The 19,625-nt window shown below is 52.5% G+C and overlaps 1 protein-coding gene across 6 annotated transcripts in view; it reads left to right on the top strand.

Moving 5' to 3' along the window:
- The window catches only part of GTF2IRD1 (GTF2I repeat domain containing 1), a 67,293-nt gene extending 48,006 nt beyond the window's left edge, over positions 1–19,287 (top strand). For 2 of the 6 annotated variants that reach the window (XM_074595753.1, XM_074595750.1), the window contains 14 exons: positions 40–99; positions 559–624; positions 1,322–1,505; positions 2,694–2,752; positions 2,936–3,001; positions 3,835–3,918; positions 4,889–5,072; positions 5,853–5,881; positions 11,230–11,277; positions 14,599–14,676; positions 16,547–16,739; positions 17,224–17,261; positions 18,129–18,265; positions 19,038–19,287. In XM_074595753.1, the coding sequence (XP_074451854.1) occupies positions 40–99; positions 559–624; positions 1,322–1,505; positions 2,694–2,752; positions 2,936–3,001; positions 3,835–3,918; positions 4,889–5,072; positions 5,853–5,881; positions 11,230–11,277; positions 14,599–14,676; positions 16,547–16,739; positions 17,224–17,261; positions 18,129–18,265; positions 19,038–19,112 (1,301 nt within the window). In that variant the 3' untranslated portion in view covers positions 19,113–19,287. The remainder of the gene's footprint in view (positions 1–39; positions 100–558; positions 625–1,321; positions 1,506–2,693; positions 2,753–2,935; positions 3,002–3,834; positions 3,919–4,888; positions 5,073–5,852; positions 5,882–11,229; positions 11,278–14,598; positions 14,677–16,546; positions 16,740–17,223; positions 17,262–18,128; positions 18,266–19,037) is intronic. The other 4 variants (XM_074595755.1, XM_074595751.1, XM_074595752.1 and 1 more) reach the window with 3 other exon arrangements.
- The last annotated feature ends 338 nt before the right edge of the window (positions 19,288–19,625 follow it).

Below are 19,625 nucleotides of genomic sequence, written 5' to 3'. Positions count from 1 at the left end.
CTGGCACTGGCCGTGGCTAACCCTCTTCGTCTTCGGCAGGGACGGAGAAGGGGCCCAGCGAGGAGTTGCGACATGAAGAAAAGCAGATGGAGGGATCAGGTGAGTGTACAACGAACCTTGAGCGTCGCCTGGTCATTTCAAGTTTTTGGAAGGATGGATGAACAGAGATGTATTTCGCGTTGGGTTTTCTGAGCTTCCTACCTCATCATTCAGCCTTGGAAAAGCTTGGCGCAGAAGAGCACAGACAGGTTCCTGGGCTCTGTCCTCCCCTCTCTTGCCTGGATTTGCTTTTTCCCTTATTTTTTTTCCTCCTTGCTACTAGCATGGCTCTGTGGCAGGTGCATTGCTGCCCTTCTTCACTTGGGAATGAGCTTGGAGGCAGCTGCCGGAGGACTGGCGCCGATTTGGGAGGCATGAAGAGCGTGCGGCCGGCTCTGCCGGAGGTCGGGGGCTGCTCACCTGCACCATGCGTTGCTTGCCTCGGAGGCAGCTGGTTTCTCAGAGAATTTATCTCTCTTCCTTTTTTCTTTTTTTTTTTTTTTTTTTTTTTTTTTGCAGATGGTATAGGGGACGTTTTAAGTCATTTGAGGAAACAAGTTGAAATTTTGTTCAACACGAGATACGGTAAGATGATCATTAACACACGTTCATCATGCCAAGTGCCATCTTCTGCCGTAGGGAGCTCCTAATTGCTCAGAAATGTCACCTACCATTTCCAAACCAGCAGCTGAGTAAAGGTGCAATCTAATTTGTTCATTTACTGTCTGCTGGGCTTACAAATGTATTTGAAATCTCCCCGGGCCTTGTTATTGCAGCTCTTCCCCTTGGTTTCCTCGATGCTGTTTTGCTGGCTGCAACCCAGGAATCACTGCCGTAACCTTCAGCCTTCCGCCTGCGGAGGGAAGGACCAGAGTGTTTCCCCCCATCACTTGTTTGAAATATCAGAGAGGGTTTTCCACCCAAGGAGGACGTGGCATGGCCCAGGAAGGCTGGTGGGACCCTGCTGCCGAGGGCTGGCACCCGGCGTGCTCTGCTCTTCCCCCTTTAGAAGAGTGGTTTAACCCAGAAAAAATCCAAGTGCATTTTGAGAGCTGGCAGAAAGTTTTTGCCGCTGGCAGGACCAGGAGATGCGGCTCTGCCTGGAAGTCCCCAAAACCTGGGGGCAGCTGAGCTGTGGCCCCTGCGCTGCCAGAGCCCATCATGACTCGGGGGGAAAGGAGATGGGCCGGGATGCTCTTGGGCAGGGTTAAGCATTGGGGATGCAGCTGCTTTGACCCAGCGTGGAGATCCAGCAAACTAACAAGGTTTAGTCCCCATGCAGCAAAAGCCATAGGAATATCGGAGCCAGTTAAAGTTCCCTACTCCAAGTTCCTGATGTATCCCGAGGACCTGTTTGTTGTGGGCTTGCCAGAGGGCATCCTGCTGCGGCGCCCTAACTGCTTTGGGATTGCCAAGCTGAAGAAGATCCTGCAAGCGAGCAACAACATCCAGTTTGTCATTAAAAGGTAAGGCAGGTGGGGCGGCCGTGGGCCGTCCACTGGGGAGGGTGTTCCTGCTCGGAGCTCTGGCTGCTGTGCAGCATCCTGGGGACCTTCCATCACTTGGTCACGTTCAATAAATTTGCTTGATTAAAAGCAACCAAGGGTTGTTGCCTTGTTGGAGCCATCCCTGAGAGGCAGTGGTGGTGTTGTCATCTCTCCTTCGATGTCTTTTGGGGTTTTAACCCCCTTTTGCAAAGGTTTGGCCACAGCAGCAGGGAGCGCCCAAGGGTGGGGGAAAGGAGTCAGAGCCTTTAACTTTAATCTTCAGGGTGCTCAGGCATCGGGCAAGGAGAGGGGCTGGGTGCCCCAGAGGGTTTTCTTATGGGAAGCGCCTCCGGCTAAGGTCCAGATGTGCACATCTGTGCTTCAGTGGGATGTGTGGGCATCAGGGAAGAGGCTGTCCTTGTGCTGGGGAGCAGGGAGGTGTCACAGGAGCTGGGGGGGCTGTGAGAAGCCACAACCGACGTAACGCACAACATTGCCCTGAAAGAGGGAATGGATCTGGCGGAGACGGATTTAAAAATGTCTTTAGGTATTTTTGGGTGTTTCTCACCCAAATGCAGACTCAGCCTCCCTTGCAGAGGAGAGAGCTGATGTGACCAGTGCGGGTGGGCAGCTGAAATGGAAAATAAATGTTGGGAGCACAGAGATTTTTGTGGTGGCAGACCAGCCCGACCACACTTTGGGGGTTCTTCTGTCCCCATCCCAGACCCATTCTTTGTAGTGCAGAGTCAGCGCAGCTCGTAACGAGCCTGCTATTGCCTCACTGTGCAGTGTTAGCACTAGATAGCCAAGTGACAATTTTGGGGGCCAATTGTATGTTGAAATGAGCCACGCATGGCTTCTCCCATTCCTGAGAAACATGCAGGACCGTGTCTCCTGAAAGTCTGTAGCTGCTGAATTAAGCTGCTCAGCCATCGCCAGCTTAATCTCATCCCGGGGAGCATCATTTTGGCTCACTAAAGAGTCTGTCGGCATAAAAATTACTTCCAAAGTTCCCCAGCTGTATTGCAGGAGCTTTAAAATTGCATGAGACAGACATGGTTAGTGGTTTGTGGCTGTAGGTGTGTTGTCCTAGGGGATGCTGGAGCAGCAGGGTGTCACTGGCCGGGGAGCTCACTTGCGTGCCCTCTGCTTCTCGCTGTTTTCCAGACCGGAGCTGCTGGCGGAAGGTGTAAAGGAGCCGGCGTCGGACAGCCCGGCAGCCAAAGGTAGGCTGCGAGACGCCCGGCAGCCGGGCCATTAAGGACTAGGTAGGAGAGGAGTGAGAGCGTTTTCCTACAGCGCGACTCTTGCCTTCCCTCCCCACCTCGTTTTTTGGCTGGAAACCCCCTCTTGTGCATCCCTTTCGGCAGCACTGCAAATCCTAATTCCTCTTATGTCCCCTGTCTCAGCCACCAGTGAGAGGGAGTCGAGCGAGGCGCTGCTGGAGGACGCTGTGAAGAGACAGGGCTTTCAAGGTGAGGGCCTGGAGGCATCTCGGGGGGGTTTGAGGCAGAGTCCCTGGCCTGTTGCGGGGCTGCGTAGAGCAAAGATGTGGGAAGGGAGGGGCGCAGGGTGTCAGGGATCGGTAGGTGGGCAGAGGAGCAAGGCACGGAGGGGAGGGAGAGGAGAGGAGGAGGTGGGGTGAAAGGATGGGACGGACAGACAACCAGAAGACAAGACATGCAGCCAGGGCGGACAGTGCCATAGGTCCAAGGAAGAGGCTTGAAGCGTTCTGGATGGTGCCCTAATTAACCAGCTTTGCTTATCTCGCTGTCTGACCTTGCGAGATGCATAATTAAGTCTTGCAAGCCTCTGAGTTTGCCTTTTCTGGGGCTTTTTCCACCTGGGTGATGTCTGTATAAACACCGCTCCCATCCAGGGCACAGTGGCTCCGTCTGGGAAGGGAGCGATGGTGAGAAGCCCGTGGGCCGGGAAGGCAAGCGCTGCCCTGGTTGAGCATCCCTTTTCCTTGGGCCACGAGGGCCTGGAAGGGTTTGCAGAGAGGGACAGAGGCTTTTCAAAGGCTTTGGCTTTTCAGAGAGGTTTTGGAGTGTGTTTTATTTTAACGCCGGTAATTATTGCAACTGAATCTTCGATTTCATGCGGCTTTTATTCTTAGCAAACAGGCGGGGAAAAAAAAACATATTTCTGTTTAGATTATTTTTAAGGACTTTGAATGGGCCACTCCAGAGATTAGCTAATTGCAAGATAAGGACTTTCCTATAATTAGAAAATGGCATTACTTAAAAGTCACAGAGTGCCTTTTAATTTACCAGCAGAAGTCCATAATTGTTTCTTTATTTTACAGAAAATTATGATGCCAGGCTTTCCAGAATAGACATCGCTAACACGCTGCGGGAACAAGTCCAGGACCTGTTCAATAAGAAATATGGTGAGAAACCAGGGTGGGAGTCGGTGTTATTCCCCCTTATGCCTCACAGATTTTTTGCGCTGTATCCCTCCCTCCCCTCTCTTCCCGATTCCTCCTTGCCAGGTGCTTTCTCTCGCCTCCCGCTTGGGCGACTCGCGCCTTGCGGGGCTGGGGAGGGAACAGCGCATTTGGGAATCGGTGCTCTTTGCTGCAGGCACTCGCTGCGTGGGCAGCTCCTGGGGGAGCCCGTGATGGGGAGCGTGCTGCAGCCCTTCCTGCTGCCTGCTCTCCCTGGCCACGCTTTGGTTTTTCTAACACCCCCATAATGAATTACAACGATGGTAAATTCGTTAGTGGAGAATTGCGGAGCTGTGGGAGCGCTGGGGGTGGCAGGAGGTGGGAAAGGGATTAAGGAGAGGCCATAGTGAGCACTTGCAGGAGCGTTTGGGAGCGAGTAGATGCTGCTTCTCCTGTCCCCAGGGCATTCCTACTGCCTGCCTGCCCCAGCCTCTGCTCTTTATCCAGCAAGGCAGGGAAATGCTGCCGTCTGCATTTTCTAGGCAGGGGTAAGACTTGTGCGGGTTCCCAGGTTCGCAAGAGCGATTACTTGCAAGAAAATATGTAGCCTTGGTCCTGCAGCCAGACCTCAGAGAGGGAATGTGCCAATGGAGTTATCTCCCAATAATGTCCCAGAGCAAAGAGCAGCAGCTTTCCATCCCTCTCGCCATGTTGCATGGGCATCATCGTACAAGGCAGTGTCTCTCCTTGGCCCCACCAGCTCTGCTGTGCGCTAGTGCTTGCCTTGGGACCCCTCCACTCCCATCGTGGAGGCAGCCTGAAAATATTGGTCCTTGGTCTAATTCTTGACGTGGTGCCTCGAGCAGCCCGCTCACGCCACACCGTGCTTTGGCGGGGCCGGGGGTGGAGCCAGAGCCGTGGCAGAAATGGCATCCCTGGTGTCCCGCTCACTTCCCACTCGCTTCTCTCCCAGGTGAGGCCTTGGGGATTAAATACCCCGTGCAAGTGCCATACAAGCGGATCAAGAGCAATCCGGGGTCAGTGATTATAGAGGGGCTGCCCCCCGGGATCCCCTTCAGGAAGCCGTGCACCTTTGGCTCGCAGAACCTGGAGAGGATATTGGCCGTGGCCGACAAAATCAAGTTCACCGTGACGAGGTACGTGGCGAGAGGTGTCAGCCACCCCATCGGGCAGGACGGGGAGAGGAGGGACCTGACCTAAATGCACCCCTGGCTCTACCAGACCCATTGGGGCAGGGCTGTAAATACTATAAATGCCCCCAGCCCCCAAGGCAGCAATTAAGTTGGCAGCTAACGGTTTGGGAGAAAGGAGAGGACCATAAAATAGAGACTTCTGCTCTTTCCTCCTGTCCATTGCCCAGGGAGGTGGTGGGGAAGGCACGGGCAGGAGAAGACAGTGCTTGGTGTGATGGATGCATGGGCAGAGAAACCCCAGTCCCTTTTTTAGATGGTTTGAGATAGGAGAAACGCACAGTTTATTGCTGGTGAAATGCAGTGCTCAGGGTCCTGTAGTGCCAAGAGAGGTGCCGGGCATCGGCCATTCGCAGGGGATCCTGCAGGTTTTGCAGCCAAATGAGGTGGATGCAAGCGGGGAGGGGAAAACACGTTATCACTGTAAGGTGAGACAGGGGAAAAACAGGCTTTAAGAGTGGCTCCATCATCCTCTCGCTGGGCCAGGCTGTCTGTCTTCTTACCAACATGGCCGGTGCTGCCCTGAGCAGGGTGCGCGTCCCTGGGGACCGCAGGGACCCTGTCCCCACAGAGCTCCTGCTGGTCCCGCACAAGCGGTGGCACAGGGTGCGAGGGACAGGCTGATCCCTAACCCTCCCTAGGCTGCGGGAGGATGCTTGGTCCGGGCATGTTGGCTTCCCAGTGGCGTTTCATTTTAAATTTCTTTTTTTTCCTTATTTTTTACAGGCCTTTTCAAGGACTCATCCCCAAACCCGGTAAGAGATGATGCCTTTTTGCCTAAGCAATGCATTGGCCAAGTGTTTAGTGGTGGTCAGGGGGTTGTAAGCTGTGGATGGCGAGCAATACTTCTATCAGCTGGAGGAAGGTTGTCCCTGACTTCACTTTCCTGGGCTTCCCACTTTGGTTTTGTTATTGTTTGCTGCGTTTGCTGAAGTTCCCCTGACTGAGACAGCTGGCTGTTGCCTTGAAATGACGGCATTTTTCAAGAGCTAATCTAGGGCGGGGATCTGCGTTCTGTACTTACGAAAGCACTTGCTTTAAGTGTTTTCTTAAGTAAGTGTTGCAATGAGCTCAGTGGCGAGGGAGGGTCATGGGAAGGGGCTGATAAACCACAGGGTCTGCATCGGGCTGCAGCAGCGTGGCAGTGACAGCCCTCGCCAGTGTCCCGCACGTGGAAACAGCGGGGGGGGATGTAGGACAGGGAGGCACGGGGTGTCCCAGGTGTGCTCCATACCCAGTGCAGAAATCACCCCGGAGCCGCATCCTTCCCCTTGCATCGCTGCAGTAGCTCCGTCTCTCGCTTCTAGGCTGCCCAGAAAAGAGAGCTGCTGTCAGAAATGCGGGTAAAAACCTGTCTCAGTTTTAAATGTCTGTAATTACAACTGTTGGGAGAGCACAGATGGGTGCAAAAAGCGTTGTCGTCTTTATTGATGGCTTCTCATTTCCTTGGCCAGCCTCCATGGGGATGGCATGATTTGGGGAAGACAAATACGACAGAGACAAAAACATTTATATGCCCTTATTGGGAACAGCAAGAAGGTGTTAGACGCCCGCAGGGGCTCTAGCAAAAGGCGAGCTGTCTGAGAAATTCAGTCCAGGGCATGGTCCAAGTGTTGACCCTCTGCAGCCCTGCATGGCCCAACCAAGTGATGGGAAGGTCCCCAAGACCTCTGAGGACCTTGGATTTAGACTTTTATCTTTCAGTGCTAAGCAGCAAGGTGCCAGCTGGCATCAGCTGGACCTTAAACGAGCCCTCAGTGAAATGCAAGTTTTGCCGAGCTCTGGTTTTCCACGGAATTACACGGTTATAACGCCGGAGTGAGCCGAGGATATATCCGCTCCTCCAGCCGCATCTTGTCTTCCCGTTCCTCTGCTGTAATCGGTATAATTACGTTAAGAGACGCTGATCTGACACAAATCACACCATTAACAAAGGAGCACATCAGAAGGCAAATACTTCAAGCTGCCAGCTGGCTTGGAAACGCAGCCTGATAGATAGAGATGTAGAGGAAATTGATTTTCTTTTCGATGCACCGCATTTTTTTCCTCCTTCTCCAGCTGAACACTCCCACCACGGGCTAGCCCATGCTAGCACAAACCCAAAGATGTATTTTATTCTGTGTATTGTGGTACCCAAGCAGGCTCGGGAGGAGGTCACAGCATCCCTGCTGGGCTCGGGGCTTCGCTCCCTCTCGTCCCACGGGGGTTTTAAATAAGAGCAGTCACGGGTGAGGGGTTTTTCTTATTTGACATCTCAATTTGTTATAGACTATTTCATATATTTGCTAAATCTTCAGAGACAATTCCAGGACTGATAATTATTTTCTAGTAGTCAGACTACCACCGGGATGTCTCCTGGAGAAAAAGGCTGTTTGTATTTTGCCCCCCAAAAAAATCCCCGTTGACAGCAATTAACCTCTCGTCTGCTTTTCCACCCCATTACACCGAAGTGGATGGTGGCAACACAGTGGTACATTCACTGCCTCGGCTTTGATCGCTTTTCATCTGCCTTAACACAATTAATGATTTCCAACTAGTCATAGATCATTAAAAATTTAAATTTAAGAGTGTTCTTTTTACCTCAATCTTGTGTAGTAAAGTCCTGCCATGTAAAATGAAGAGCAGCAGCAGAAGTGCGTGCTTGGCATTAAAACAAAAATCAATGAAAATCACTTTTATTTTGCAGAGGAGCGTTAAAATGAAAGCAATAGTTACTCCCAAGCAGGGTGGCGTTGCAAAGGCATCTAAAAGCTGGAAAGCCCAGGAGATGACTCTATAAATACAAGGAGAAATATGGGTTTTGTGGATCATTTTGGCTAAAAATTACACGAAAAGTATGTATTTTAAGGGAAAAGGGAAATTTAACATAATTTAAAAAAAAAAAATAAATCACTTTGGGGTGATTTGAGTTGCCTTTTGGTTAAATTCCAGGGTTTAATTTGCTTTAAACAAGTTGTGCACCTCCTGCATTGCAAAGAGCATCCCAGATAACTGCGGGGCCACGGAGGGCTGGCCGCCTTATCTCTCTCTTTTGGGGACACCCATTTTTTAAGTGCAACAGAAACAGATAGAAGGATTTCAATATATTGTGAGCACCTCGCGCACTTTTTTTCTCAAGATAATCTGTAATTTGTCTGTTGAGATGGTATCTCTCCCCTAATGGGTTGCAGTGTGGGGGGTGAGGCTGCCGGCGCAGAGGTGGCTGGGGGCTGCGTGCCTGCAGGGTTGCTGGTTGCAGAAGGTGTTTTTTGGGGGGGAATCAGGCTGGTTTTAGGAAGAATAAAGCTGGCGGTGCTGCCCAGCTCCTGGAGGAGGTCAGTGGCTGCAGCCGCCTTCTGCGGTGTGGATTTGCAGCCGCTTCCGAGGTGGGACGATGGCCCCGAGGTCACCGGTGCCTCTGCCATCACTTTACCTGCGTGGGCCCGCGGGGGCTTTGACCCAGGCACACAACACTCCTGGCCTCCAGAGATTTTTCCTTTTGATTTCCAATTTCTTTTCTCCCCGCCGCTGGTCTCTGCTCTGCAAAAAAGACCTTCAAACCCCCTTTTTGAAAGCAGAACGATCTCTCGGCATTAAACCAGAAGTGGGAGAGCAGGGGTGAAGCTCCAGCGCTATAAACACAGCACTTCGCCTTTCTTCTCTTCTTTCCTGAGGCACAGAGATACAAAACAGGCTTAATTTGAGCCTTTGAAAAAAAAAAAAAAAGGAAAAAAATCAAGCATAAGTCATCTAGCACACATCTTTCTGTATGTTAATTTTTATGTGCTTTGATTGAAAATGTACACCAGCTCCATCTGTCCTATTCCCCAAACTCTCTACCACCCTGATAGATTATTTCCCATACTCCAATTAATAAAGTAGGGCAGGCAGTGTTCTTTAATTAAAAAAAACACACATCCAGGCATCCTTTTTATTTTTTTTTTCTAATCACGAGAGCACAATCCTCCTCAAGACTTTGATGAGATGTGCCTCGTGTTGGAAACTCCTAGCGAGAAAAAAAGAAAAGAGGAACGGACTTGCTGGGGCGGTGACGGGAGCAGAGCGCATCTAGCTCCATCACCAAGTTGCTTTTTGAGGTCCGTGCCCCTCTCCCTTCACCCCACAGCCCCGACGTTTAACCCCCACGGGAGCAGCCAGGTTATTTTTCCTTCTGATCTGCCTTCCCATTACCCGGAGTGAATTATTTTTCAGTGTTCAGCTGGTTAGTGTTTCTAGTCGGAAGGTGGAGAATCAAGCAGGTAGTGTGAGTAGCTGCAGAGCTTCAAAGCCTGTTTTTAAGCACCCCTGCCTTTCCAACCACCTTTTTCTTTTCCTGTTTTTTGTCTCCTTTTCCTGCGTGCATGGCATCTTCGCGCCGACGGGAAAGCAGCACCCTCGGCCAGCTCATCCCAGCCCTTGTGTTTGCTTTGCTCTTGCCTCCCTCCCGCTCCCCACCAGCCTTATGTCCTCACATGTCCTTCAGAGACCCCAAAACCCCCTTTTTTTTCAGGGTGCTCTTTGAGATGGGTGCAGCTCCATCCCGGCTGTGGTCCGGCACTTAGGGATGCGCTCCGTGCCACGCAGCGCAGCGGCCACGAGTCTGGTGGGATGGTGGTTCAGGTTGAGCAGCACATGTGGGTTACCAGGACAAGAAATTTTAATTATCTTTCTTAATCAGCATGATTTCATAACAGCACCTTGAAATCTTCACCTGAAGTGCTGCAAATGCCGCTGAGCAAATGAAATGCTGTACTGCCCTTAAACTGTTTCTGATTCCTATTGGAAAGATGCTGCTGCATCCTCTGGTCCTCGCTGCCTGCCTGCGCTCCTGCCCGTGCTCTGCCCGCGTTCCTCCTTGACGGGAGCTGTGCCAGGACCTCGGTCCCTCTTGGCTCGGACTCTAGCTTGGCTTTCCCTGCACCGACGTGACCCATCTGCATCTCTTCCCCTTCACATTCCATACTTGCCTAAACGTTTTGTGCGGTGGGTGCTGCCCGCAGGGTGTCCGCCCGGGCAGGGTGTCACCCAGCGACTCAGGGGACCAGGTGAGGGGCAGCATCACTTATCTTCTGGCTGGGTCCTGCTGCGTGGCAGCAAGAGGCCGTGCTGCAGCCACTTACGGCAGGATTTGTCCACCCGCAGCCCAGGCAGCGCAGGGTCCGGCTCAGCACCCCACTCTGCACCCAGACAGCGGCACCTGCAGCTGCCCTGTGCAAAACCCCGTGTTTTTCTGTTCCTTTGGTGGCGCTGAACTGAATGCCTGCAATGGCTGCTTTCCTCAGCCTGCTCGAGATGTTTGATGTGGATTTGGAGCTACTTCAAATTACTCATATCTCCACCCGGCATATTCGGACACGCACCCCTGCTCTCTCCCCCCATCCCCTCCACTTCGCTGGTGCCCGCGTGCTGCAATTTGGCAGCAAATGCCTCCCCAGTGCCACGACCCACAGCCCCCAGCCCCCCCGGCTCTCCCCATGGCTGCCGGCTTCAGCATGATGAGCTGCTTCATTCCCCCTTTTGCCCATCATGCAAATCCTGGCTCTAGCCCCGTCCCTGCTGCTTTTCCCCAGGAAATTCATTTCTTTTGATACCACTCGTCACGTCGGAGTCGGTGGCGAGCACCAGCCTCTCCTTAGGGATCTCTTTTTCTCCTGTTCCTCCCACCATTGCTGCAGAACTGACACAGTTTCCCTGTTTGCTTTTCATCTGCTTTAACCTCAGATATTTTTCTCCTCCTCCGGCGCGGCCGTGCAGCCCAACCGCTGCTGCTTTGGCGCATGCCAGAAATGCTGCAATTCGGCCACGTGTCCCTGGGCCTCGAGCTGCTCAGGAGTCACTCAGGGGATGCTCGTGGGCTCAAGCGCATCCCAAAACATGTCCCTGCTGTGCGGTGGAGAGCCCAGCCCGCCTGCCCAACCCACTGGGCAGTTATTTAGCTACCGAAAGCATCTCTGTGCCGAGGGGCCTCGGGACTGGAGGAATTTTAAGCTGCTAGGGACAGTGTCATCCTGGGTTTTGCTTTTGTTTGTGACCAAGAAACCAAGCTGCAGCACTCATGGCTCTCTTTTTCTTTCTCTCTCTTTTTTTTTGTTTTGTTTTTGTCTTCTTTTAACTTGCGCTGTAGCCCCTAGACGGATAACATCATTGGAAAAAGCCTACGCTGCCTTGAATGGTACGTAGCTCAGTTGATGCATCGTAGATGGTAGCAGACAAGAAATGCACTTGCGTTTTAATATGGGAATGAAAATGTCTTAAAACCCCAAATTTCAGGTATTTTTTTTTTCCTCTCTGCTCTGTTTCCCTGTGATACCAAGAACTGAATGATGCAGGATGTGTTCAACAGTATTTTATTGTTGTTATTAATCCTCTCTGCATTTCTAAGCACTGTTGCTGCGGTCCCTGGGCATCGGTGCCGGTTCCGCTCCAGACAGACCAACCTGCCGCGTCACCCTCGGCTCATCCGTGTGTCCGAGCAATTAATTTGTTAAGAAATCCGCTTGCTGTTCACAAGGACAGCTTACACAGACTTGGGTTGGGCTTTTTTGGCTTTGCTTTAACACATCCTCTGAGACAGAGCTGGTGTGCAGTCGTGTAGGCTCCGGGGATTTAACGTATATACTAATTTACAGGAGGAAAGAAGAGCTCGCCTGCCTGTACCTGTGGTGGGGCACGGTGTCTCTCCAGCAGATCCAGCCGTGGTCCCATCAGCTGGGATTCTGCCCACGGGTCTCGCTGTCAGTTTCCTGCTCCTGGGAGTTTATAGCTTTGCGTTGCAAACATGCGTACGTCGAGCTAATTCAAACTGTATTTAAACCTGAGTTACTTTGGAATGGCCTCAGTAAAGTCAGGGGGTTTATTCCGGATTTACACAGGGGTGTGATTGACTTGCACCTGCTGAAGCTGGAGGAGGGAAGAGGTGTGTATTTATCCTCTTACGCTTCAGGGCCGGATCCTGGCCGCTGTCAGCAGCCCGCCCCGGCCGGGGGCTGCTTTGACACAACTGGGGTTGCCTGAAGGAGGGACGTGAGCCGCTTTCCCGGTGGGATGTACGGGGCAGTGGCTGTGTCCCTGCTGAAACAGGCTTCACGCCGGGGGTTTGGCTAATGGGAGGGCGTTACTCCGAGCGCGGTGGCCGTGGGGAGGATGTGCATCACCTGGAGTTGCACCCCGGGATGCTGGCGGTGGCATGGGGAGGAGGAAGGCTCTGCCCGGCTGAGATCAGGGCTTTGCATGTGGCATCGTGAACCCAGACAGATTACTGATCCGTGCAATACCTTGGATTTGGTTTTGTTGTGTTTTTTTAAAGTCATTAGAAGACTAGGTGGTGTTTCAGATCCTCCTGTCCAACAGCAGACACCTAAACCCCAATTTTAATAACTACTAAGTATGATCAGGCGTTTCTAAAAGAAATGTCGAGCTCTGGCAAGACTTACTGGGAAAGAGCAAATGGTGCTTTAAAAATGTGACCTCTTGTGTGTAAGTGCCTCTGGAGTGCGGGGGTCCTCGCTTCGGGCAAGTAGGATTGGGGAAAAAATAAGTCGATCAACTGGCTGCTTTGTTTAATTAAAAACAAAAGATAACCCAGAGCTGAAGCCAGCAGCACGCATGAACCTGCTTTATGGGAAGGACTCGTCACATTCCAGGGGTGCCAGTGGCTTCCTTGAGTTGATTATTTCCAAATGGATAAAGTCAAAGGTAGAGGGAGATCCCTCCTGCCTGGAGCTGCCTGGGGATGGAGGGACAGGTCCCTGGGAAGCAGCACCACTGGCCGGAGCCTCCTCTCTGGCTTCTCTGTTATGCATGCTCAGTTCCCTGTTTTTCATGGCATTTGAGTCCTTGGATGGGAATTTGGGAGTCCTGCCCACCGCAAGGTGGAAAAAAAAAAACCTTGGGATCTTGTTTCCTGCACTCGGGTTGCTCAGGGCATGAGCAGAAAGGAAAGAGCTGCTGCGTTTTTCAGTCCCAGAGAATTAAATGGGTGAAAACACTTAATTTTTGATGTTTCTTTGTCTGCTACCATCTACACATCCATGCGGGTGTGTATATACAGCCCAGAAACTGAGCATCAATGACAAGGAAGTCACAGAGGGAGCCCACAGGCTTTGTCCCCGCTGGCCTGCTGCGGCCGCAAGGCAAGGTCTTGGTTCCTGAAATCAGAGCTCCTTGGCGACATTTATTTGATTTTCTTCTATTTTATTTATTTTTTGCTCCATGCCTTTCAAGCTGCTTTGTTGCCATTTCTGGATTTGAAGCACAACTTGGCCCTGAGGTTCCTTTGCAGAAACTTCTCCCTTATTTTTTCCTAGTTATATCCAGACAAAACTACTGTTTTCCACATGGAGAAGAGGTTTTGAATGTTGTACCCTGCAGCAGAAGGGTGCAGAGATTTAAGGGTGGCAGCTTCTCTCCGGGACCCTCAGCAGCAGGGTGGCCCAGGTGTGTGATTTCTGCCGGGACTGCCGAGCGCTGGAGCCCCGTGCAGGGAGGCAGGGACTCGCATCAGCTTTTCAGCTTGCCTTTTAAAACAAAATTGCAAGCCATGTGGTTGCTTCAAACCAAAACCAAAATCATGTGATTGCTCAAAATCAGAATCAAGTGTCATGCGATTGCTCAAAATCAAATTAAATCGCTGCAGACCTGGGGCAGAGGATGCTCGGGTCCCTCATGCTGCGGTTTGCAGCGCTCACCTTGATGTTTTAAATAACCATCCTGGATTTCCACCCTGTGGCGTGGGGGGAAATGCCTGCCTTGGGTGCGGCGAGGCTCATGGTGGTGATGCCCCCTCTCCAGAGGACACCCCACCGACCGGCCCTGCGCTGCGTCCCCCGGCTGGCCCGGGGCCGGAGGGGTGACCCCGGCGAGAGGTGGGTGAGGTTCATTCAGTCAGTGCTTTATACCCGCGGGGTGAAAAAGCATCAAAGGGGGCTGGTACTGACCCCAGTCATGTTTTCCTGAAGCCCCCTGAGGATGCCGAATAGCTGGGGGAAAGAATCTACTGCCATAGGCGCATCGTTTGAAACGAGAGAATGGAGGAGAAACTGTTTGGCACGATGAGGATAATTAAAAAAGCTAGTAAAGCCAAGCTGATTATATGGCATATTATAAAACAATACTGTACTTAGGAGCCCAGCTATAAAAGTGCTATCTCATTCCTTGATATCACTTGTGGGAGCATTCGTGGCACTGAGGGCCTGAGTCTCCGTTGCTTTGCATATTTTGCAGTCATTTACAGCACCGCAAAGTGGATGTAAAATGCTCTCAGCCGTGGCAGCACGTGGCAAATGCAGATTTGGCAGCATTTTATAGCTACTTTGCACGGCTCTAAAAGGCGACGCAAGGTGCAAGCGCAGAGCAGCCGCCTCCGAGGTGTCCCCACGCCACGCCGGGGGCATGGGGGCAGAGACACGGTCGTGCCTTGTGACAGTGGGGTGGGTTTTCCAGGGGACGAGAAAGAAACGGGGTGTTTTATTCCCTGTCTTTTTTTGCTTTGCAGATGAGGACGATGCCAACAGGCTCGGAGAGAAGGTGATTCTCCGAGAGCAAGTGAAAGAGCTTTTCAATGAAAAATACGGTGAGTCTCCCATCCGCATGCATCACCAAGCGGGTTTGTTTTTGCTGACAGCAGCCGTAGTTAAAATTAATTCGACTGAAGGCCTCTATTTATAGGCCGAGCGCACAGCAGCCTGCTGCAGCACAGGTTTCGTCCCACTGCTTCACGTTACAGCCCGTCCCCAGGGACGCTCCCGAGTCTTGCTCCCGGCAGGTGGAACCGTGACCTTCTTGTTGACAGATCCTTCTTGGCGAGGGGAGGGAGGATGGAAAAACGCAGACGAGGAGCAGGATTTGTTCAGCGTGGTGTTGGCCTTTGATGTGTTTCTAACGTGAGCCACGGTGTGTGCGCTGAGCGTGCCCGCCCTGTGCCAGCCCGCTGGCAGCGCTGCCTGCCGGGAGCAAGGCTGGAGCCGCAGCCTGACGAGGGGCACAGCTGGGGAAAAGCTCGTTGGAGCCACAGCAGAAAAGGAGGTCAGGAGTCTGAAGAAGATCCGAAAATGCCATTTGCAGGCTCCCCGTGCTGCCTACCAAACCCCTCCTTTCACCCGGTGTTGAGGAAAGGCACAGGAGGAATAGCAGCCGGTGGGGGGGGTGCAGGATGCACGGCCCCGAGCGGCGTCACCGTCTCAGCCCTGCGGGTACAGGCTGCCACTGCTCCTGGCTGTTCCTGTTTGGGCATGACTTGTGTAAACGCCGGGCGGTTATTTGTCAACCTGTGAGACCCCTGCAGCGGGGCCGCGCGGCTCAGTGGCACCCCACTGTTTGGTGCGGCATCTCGCCTCTCTCCCCAGAATAATTGCCTGAAGGAGAAGGAAAACAGCCAAAATGACAGCGAAGCAGCAGGGAAAGTCATTTCCCTCCTATCTCAAGTTTCCCCTTGTCAAGGCTGCTCATCCTTCCTGTAAACCCTGTCTTTTTGGGGTGCTGCTTGCTGCTTTGGGGCGGATTTGCCCCCTTGGAGGTGCCGGCATATGGGCACAGCCCCCCAGCAAGGCTGGTACCATGCTCTGAGCACCCTCAGCAGCACTCAGCCCATGTCAGGGCTGAGCCCACAGCAGACCCCTGCGTTCCCCTGGTCCTGGCGTGGTTTATGGAGCACAAGATGCCAAGTAGGCTGCAGGGACAAACTCCCTGGAAGGACAGCCAGGAACGTGGCTGAGGGGCGGCTCACACCGCCAGGTTTGGGGGTTGCAGGGACACGAGGCAAGAGCAGGCGCTTGCAGTCAGGACCAGCACGTTCGCTGGTCATTCAGAGGGACATTCACTGCTCCCCGTGGTGCAGGAACTAAAAATGTACTCACAGCGATGGGCAGCAGGTTTAAATCGCACAGAAGGAAGTACTTTTAATGCAGCAAAGAATTAAATTGTGATATTTCACTGCCATAGGGTGTTGTGGAGGCCAAAGGGATACAGTGGTACAAAAAATGGGCAGGAGCGATGTGATGTGATGTGGAGTGATGGATGTGATCTCCACCCCAGTGACCCCAAACCTGTGGACAGGCGGAGGCAAGAGGAGATGGGCAAATCTCTCCCGTTTGCTCTCTCTCCTGGGCTGTCTGCCACGCTGCTGCTGGCCCAGCCACCGGCTGGTGCAAGCGTGGTGATGGGAGTGCTCTGCACAGAGCAGAGGTGGCTGTGCAAGTGCTGGTGCTGTAAAACAGCCCTCCCTGAGGCTCCTGGCAGGATCCTAAGTGGAGACTAATGGAGCAGGCAATAAATTGGGCAGGCAGACGTGAGATGGCTGGGTGGGACGTGGCTGCAGCAAAGGTCGGGCGTCACAGCAGCCATGGCTGCCCAAAGTCCTCCCAGGGCTCTTGGTCCTTCAGTTGGTTGGATCCAGAGCCCTGTGGGGTAAAGCCGGTGCGTTGTCCTCTGCTCTGCCGTTACAGGAGAGGCTCTGGGCTTGAACCGGCCCGTCATGGTGCCCTATAAACTCATCAGGGACAGTCCTGACGCTGTGGAGGTTACCGGCTTGCCAGACGATATCCCTTTCAGAAACCCCAATACCTACGACATCCATCGGCTGGAGAAGATCCTGAAGGCACGGGAGAGCATCCGGATGGTGATTATAAACCAGCTCCAGTAAGTTCCCCAGCTCTGTGACCGGGGAAGGTTTCTGTTTGTTAAGCATTGCCCTTGCTTCCCAGCCGCGAGTGGGGTAAGTCACCGCGGGGCCACAAGAGCAGGGTCACACCACCGTGTGCCCACGGAGGACCCACTCCATCCCCAGCGTCCACTGTCCTGCGCCACCGGGGCGTGCTCAGCCATGGGTGGGCACAGCCAAGCGCTAGCAGGGATGGTTCATCCCCTCTTTCTTGTACAGCTTGAGATGACGGTGCTGGGAAGAAGCACGGCAGGGGGCAGATAACGGGGCAGCTCAGAGACCCAGCTGAGTTATTTCTGCTTCCCTCCGGGGAGCGGTGGGAGGCTCCGTGTCCCGTCCCCATGCAGAGGGGTGTCGGGGAGGCCGCACAGGGTCGGGGTCTGGGCTGCATCCCAGCGTGGACAGGCGCATGGGGAGAAGCGATGGCGTCCCCCTGTTCTCACCCCCTTGTCTCTTATGCAGGCCGTTTGCTGAAATCTGCACTGAGGCCAAACAAACAGGTAAGCGGAGGGCTAAGAAATAACCATGGCTTTCCCTGCCCTGTGGCAGAGAATATATGAGCAAAACTGATGGGGTAGTGGGGAGACCTTCGAACCACCTGCGTCCCCGGGGGAGGCTGGGGAGAAGACCCTACCTGGAAAAAGAAAAGTCAGGCTCAGCGAGTTTGTTCAGGAGCAAACCATCCTCTTAGACGATGGCAGTTCTGTGAGCTGGGGAGAGACCGGGCTTAGACTCAATCTTTCAGCATATTCTGGAGGATTTGATTATCCCTTTCCCATTAGCAATTTACTCAGCATGAGCAATTTATTCACTGGTTAAAGCCCTTAATTTGAGCCATCGTTCAGCAGTTGAGCTTCTAAGGAAACAAGGTTTCTGTGATCACTGCAAATGTGGTTTCTCTCTCTGTCCCATCCTCCCCAATAAATCTCAGCCAGTTTTAATCAAATGTGTCAGAATTAGCAGCCCCAGAGATAATTAGGAACCTATTAGATTTATGAAAATAGTTGGCTAGGTAGAGGAGAGCGATCTGGCAAGCAAGAGCATGCCTGCAACCTGATGTAAAAAGAGATGCACGATAAACTTTGTATATGGAGAGATATATATATGGACATGCTGTCATCACAGCTGGCACCTCCACAACCCCACAGCATCCAGCACGGACACAAGTCTGTGGGATATCAGGCTCTGTAAGTGCTGGAGTTTGGGGTTCGTTTATTTGGGGGATTTTCTTTGCCGGTGCCTGAGGAAGGCTGGCAGCTCCGTGTCACCAATGGTGGCACAGTGGATGGCCACAGGGGGGTGGATCCCCACATTTAGGGACCACTCTCAGGGCTCGGACACCCCATGCTTTCCCTCTCCCCCTGCAGAGAAAGACACCAGCGTTCCCAAACGGAAGCGGAAGAGGATCTCCGAAGGGAACTCGGTATCTTCCTCTTCCTCATCTTCCTCTTCCTCCTCTTCCAATATGGAGTCTACATCATCAACAAATCAGATCTCACTTGTGGTAAAGCCTTCCAAATATTAGGGGGGTTACTGCCTACCTATCTTTCTGCTTCAGGATGCTGCTCTCTGCTCTGCTTGAACCGTCACCACCTCCCTCCGCCTGACAAACACTGTAAAGTGTGATGTAAAATGGCACGAGCAGGTTTGGCGAAGGAGGGGACGCAGCTCTGGGGCTCCCTTTTCCCACCGGCTTTCTCTGGGGGTGGTCAGGGGAGCAAAGCGCTCGCTGCCCCTCGGGGGTCTCCCGCACCCGTCCTGCCGAGTGCCTCGGGGGGTGCGCAGCGTTAGCGGGAGCCGCACAGGAGACAGGCCCCAGCAAATCCCCCGACCCCACTGGGTTAAAGCACTGGTGCTGGCGGCGGCGCCTCGGCCCCGTGGCACCTCTCGGCAGCACCCAGCGGTTCCCCGCGGTCTGCGCTGCGCCGGGAGCAATGCAGAGCTCCAGCGTGCAGCCAAACTGGGAAAATAGGAAACGAAATCAGGGGGATGCATCCAACTGCTCTCCCTCAGGGCTTGGCTTCGGTTGTGGATGACACCAAATGCTCCTGAAAAATAATAATAATATAAAAAAAGCAGAAGAGAAATACAAACCTAGAAGTTTCTTTTTGTCAGGTTTGCTGGTGGTGTTTTGGTTTGGGGTTGGTTCTTTTATCTTATTTGGAAAGTGAGAGCAACAGCCCGTGTCGGCACGTGTCAGGGATTAGATGTATGCATGGTTTTGCGTTGTGTCCTAACAGCGACTTTTGCCTTCTTTTTCTCTCCCTCTCTTTCAGCAATGGCCCATGAACATGTACATGTTAGACTATGGTGGTCTAAACGTCCAGATCCCAGGACCTATTAACTATTAGACCTCAATACCGAATAAGAACCTCAAATGAAAGAATAAATAAATAAATGTAATTTATGTAAAAAGTGTATATTCCAATATGTATCAATGCCTTTTAGTTTTTCCAATGATTTTTACACTATATTCCTGCCATCAAGGCCTTTTTAAATAAAAATAAAAAGTGTTGCCTTGCTCTTAAAAGTACTTATTTTATTTCGTATATTATTGATAAGCAGCGTTCATAGGTAAGAGTAAGTGCAGGAGGGCACCCCGGGACAGACCTTGTCGTGCTTTGGCTGCTCAGTAAAATCCTTAGTGTCACCAGCGCTTGAGACCAAGAGGTTTGACACGTTTTAATGCTCCGTTTGCCACTGATTTCTTCGATTTAGATCAAAGGCGTAAAAATTTACTTGCAGAGCTGCAGGAGGAGAGGTACCAAATTGCAGCGCTGTGACAGAGGAGGGACTCAGCCCTTCCGACCATCAGAGACCTGCGCCCTCGAGTCCTCTTTGCTCTGGAGCAGAAGCAGGTTTGG

Source organism: Larus michahellis, chromosome 7 (assembly GCF_964199755.1).
Source record: "Larus michahellis chromosome 7, bLarMic1.1, whole genome shotgun sequence".
In the NCBI taxonomy this organism is placed as follows: Eukaryota; Metazoa; Chordata; class Aves; order Charadriiformes; family Laridae; genus Larus; species Larus michahellis.
This window is presented reverse-complemented; position numbering and strand designations above follow the sequence as displayed.